At 45.7% G+C, this 2,723-nt stretch overlaps 1 protein-coding gene across 1 annotated transcript in view; it reads right to left on the reverse strand.

Annotated features, from left to right (window-relative positions):
* The window catches only part of NEXMIF (neurite extension and migration factor), a 9,927-nt gene that overhangs the window by 461 nt on the left and 6,743 nt on the right, over positions 1-2,723 (reverse strand). The window contains exons 3-4 of the mRNA XM_009638580.1: positions 1,042-2,718; positions 51-156 (exon numbers count right to left, since the gene is read on the reverse strand). Of these exons, the coding sequence (XP_009636875.1) occupies positions 51-156; positions 1,042-2,718 (1,783 nt within the window). The remainder of the gene's footprint in view (positions 1-50; positions 157-1,041; positions 2,719-2,723) is intronic.

Genomic DNA, 2,723 nt, shown 5'->3' on the forward strand with positions numbered 1-2,723 from the left:
AAACCCCAACCGAAAAAAAAAAAAAAAGAAGAAAGAAAAAAAGAAGAAAAAAAGAACCAAACATCAACCGTCTGTCTAGAAAAGGGAGTCTCTTCTTCAAATACAGGAAAACCCAAAACTGTTGTTTCTGCTTTAAGAAGAATGGAGTCTGATTCCCTGCAGGAAAAAATCAAACATTTGATGCCATCTTAGTTAGCTCGTCTGGAGCCACCACGACGGAGCGTACGCGCTAAAGGCGGGCGGGTGCAGAAGATGCAGCTTTAGATGATGCAGGTTAGGAGATAAACAGCAGAGGGGGCCAGAAAGCACTCAAAATTGCCACGTGAAGCTCAATTAGGAACGAGTTCTCGTTTGCAAAGTAAAGAGCCTTTAAGTTTCGAGATCTTGGCTTTTGGATGCATCACAACCTCTTTTTTTTTTTTTTTTTTTTTTTTTTTTCCCTTTTTTTTTTCTTTTTTTTCCGTTTTTTTCTTCTTTTTTTTTTTTTCCCTTTATGAGCTTTAAACCACAGGGTGAATCCATGAAATGAGGTAAGTAAATTTGGCACACGTTTAGTCATGTCCATAAAACTTTTGGTAAGTTGTATAAAATTAAAAACTGAAGAAGCCAAACAGCAGAAAAGAGTAGCCTTGTTAGTGTTTTTAACCCCAGCCAAGCCTGAAAATTGGTCATTCTTTTAGGTAGCTTGCAAGTAAGAAGTATGTTCATGCATTTCAAAAAAAGAAAAAAACAACCAAACCCCCAAAAAACCAAACAAAAAAACCCCAAACCCAACCGAAACTGTAAAAGGGGGAACGTCTTTTTTTTTTTTTTTTTAGCTGCAGAAAACACTCACAACCCAATGTTGATAGAGAAGTAAAAATATATACAATACAGTCACTTGTTCATAGTTTGGCACAATTTTTTTGTTGTTGTGGGTAATAGTGCATAAACTACTGTACAACAGTATGACTTTTAAAACAGTCTTTCACAGAGAATACCAGGTTAGGTTTGCTTTCAAAGAATAAAATTCCCACAATTTCAAACGCTTCATTTCAGCACTTACATTTCAACATACCACAAGGCTTCTCAAAAGCAGCTGTCACGGGGGGGTCCTTGTGGGGCTGTTCGCGGTCCGTCCGCTTTATTTTACAGTTCTCATCCCTCAGCGATTTCGAACTGGATTTATGACGGTAGAGTTTTTTATGGGTAGGTCCGTTATTGCCTAAAGTGCTCAGGTTACTATAGTTTTTATCAAAAAAGGGAGCGTGAATGTCCGTGGCGTACCCGGTGGAGCAGTTGGGGCGACCGGGATCGCAGGTTGCGGCTTTGCCGTTTTTGCTTGAGCCCTTGTTGTTCGACTTGTGGTTCTTCGCCGCCCCCGGCGAGCCGCCGTTCGCCTTCTTCTTCGACTCTTGGGATGTCCCTGCCAAAATTTTAAGAGTTTTCAGTTTCAGGCTGTTGGACTCCGGTGACCGGAATATGTCTGGAACGCTGTTGTGGCCAACAGGCCCCCACAAGGGCTCGATGGAGGCCATCATAAACCTCTGGACGTCCGCCATTCCCGATGCGATGTTGGACAGGATGTTGGAAGGTTCCTCAAACTCCCTCTGATCGTCGTCCAGGAGGCTGGTGGTGTTGCCCAGGCTCGTTTCTGACCAGCCTGTGCTCCCTTCTTTTCCCAGTGCCCACTCTCCGGAGAGCCCGTTGTGCTTGCCCAGTTTCACCCCGGCCGGGCTGCAATGCTGAGCGCTCTCGGCGAGGCCCTTGGTGGTGGTGGCCGCATTGTTCAGCTGGTTGACCACCCTGCCGCCAACAGCCGGAGCCTTCTCGCCATTGACTCCCGCTGCGTTTTTCCCCTTCCTGGCAGATTTGGGCGCCTGCCTGGAGTTTTTCCCTTGCGGCTTATCGGTTCCTTTGTTGGTTTTGGGCGATTTTTTCCGGGTGGCTTTCTGGGAAGAGCTTTGGTTTGTACCCACATTCTTGCTGGATGAACTTTTCCTCTTCGATTTTGACACTTTGCTATTGGTGCTAATTTGACCAGATGGCTCATTAAATGTTGACAAGCATGGACTCTTTTCGAGAAGGCTGACAGAATCTTCATCGTTGAACATATGGAACTGGAACTGGTGATTATTTAAAGCAAACCCATTATCTGCCTGCTCCTCGGTCTGCAGGACCCCGCAGTTCCACTTGACCTTCTCAGAGCTGTTGAGGGCGGCCTGGGGGCTCTCCTGAAAGCCCTTCAGGGTGCCCAGGGGCTTGGCGTCAGAGCCAGCTATCTGCGGGGACAGGTTGGGAGTGTCCGGAGGCGACATCTCCGAAAGCGACGACTGGCGGAACTTATCAGGCGTGAAGTTGGAAATGTCTAAAAGGTCCGTGGACTCCTTCAAAGGGGTGATCTCATCTATGCTCTGCTGGATCACTAGCTTGGGACTGCAGTGGGCCAAGAAATCATCATTAATATCATCCTCGCCGTCCTTTTCACAAGACTTTAAACTTAAAGAACTGTAATTGCTAGAACTAACTGACAATGAACCCACTGAATCAAAACTAATGAGCCTGCCATCATCTGTACTTAGTGTACCTCGTTGGAAATGAAAGCGCCCCTCTCCATTATTAAAATGACATGACTGATAAGAATCATCAGACTGCACTTGTTGGCTATCTGGCATGTAATTTTTTTGGTATAGCAATTTGCTGCTATTCAGATTGACTTGAGTGTATCCAGAGGCGGGGAGGCC

This window comes from Egretta garzetta, unplaced genomic scaffold (assembly GCF_000687185.1).
Source record: "Egretta garzetta isolate BGI_Z169 unplaced genomic scaffold, ASM68718v1 scaffold595, whole genome shotgun sequence".
Classification (NCBI taxonomy): Eukaryota; Metazoa; Chordata; class Aves; order Pelecaniformes; family Ardeidae; genus Egretta; species Egretta garzetta.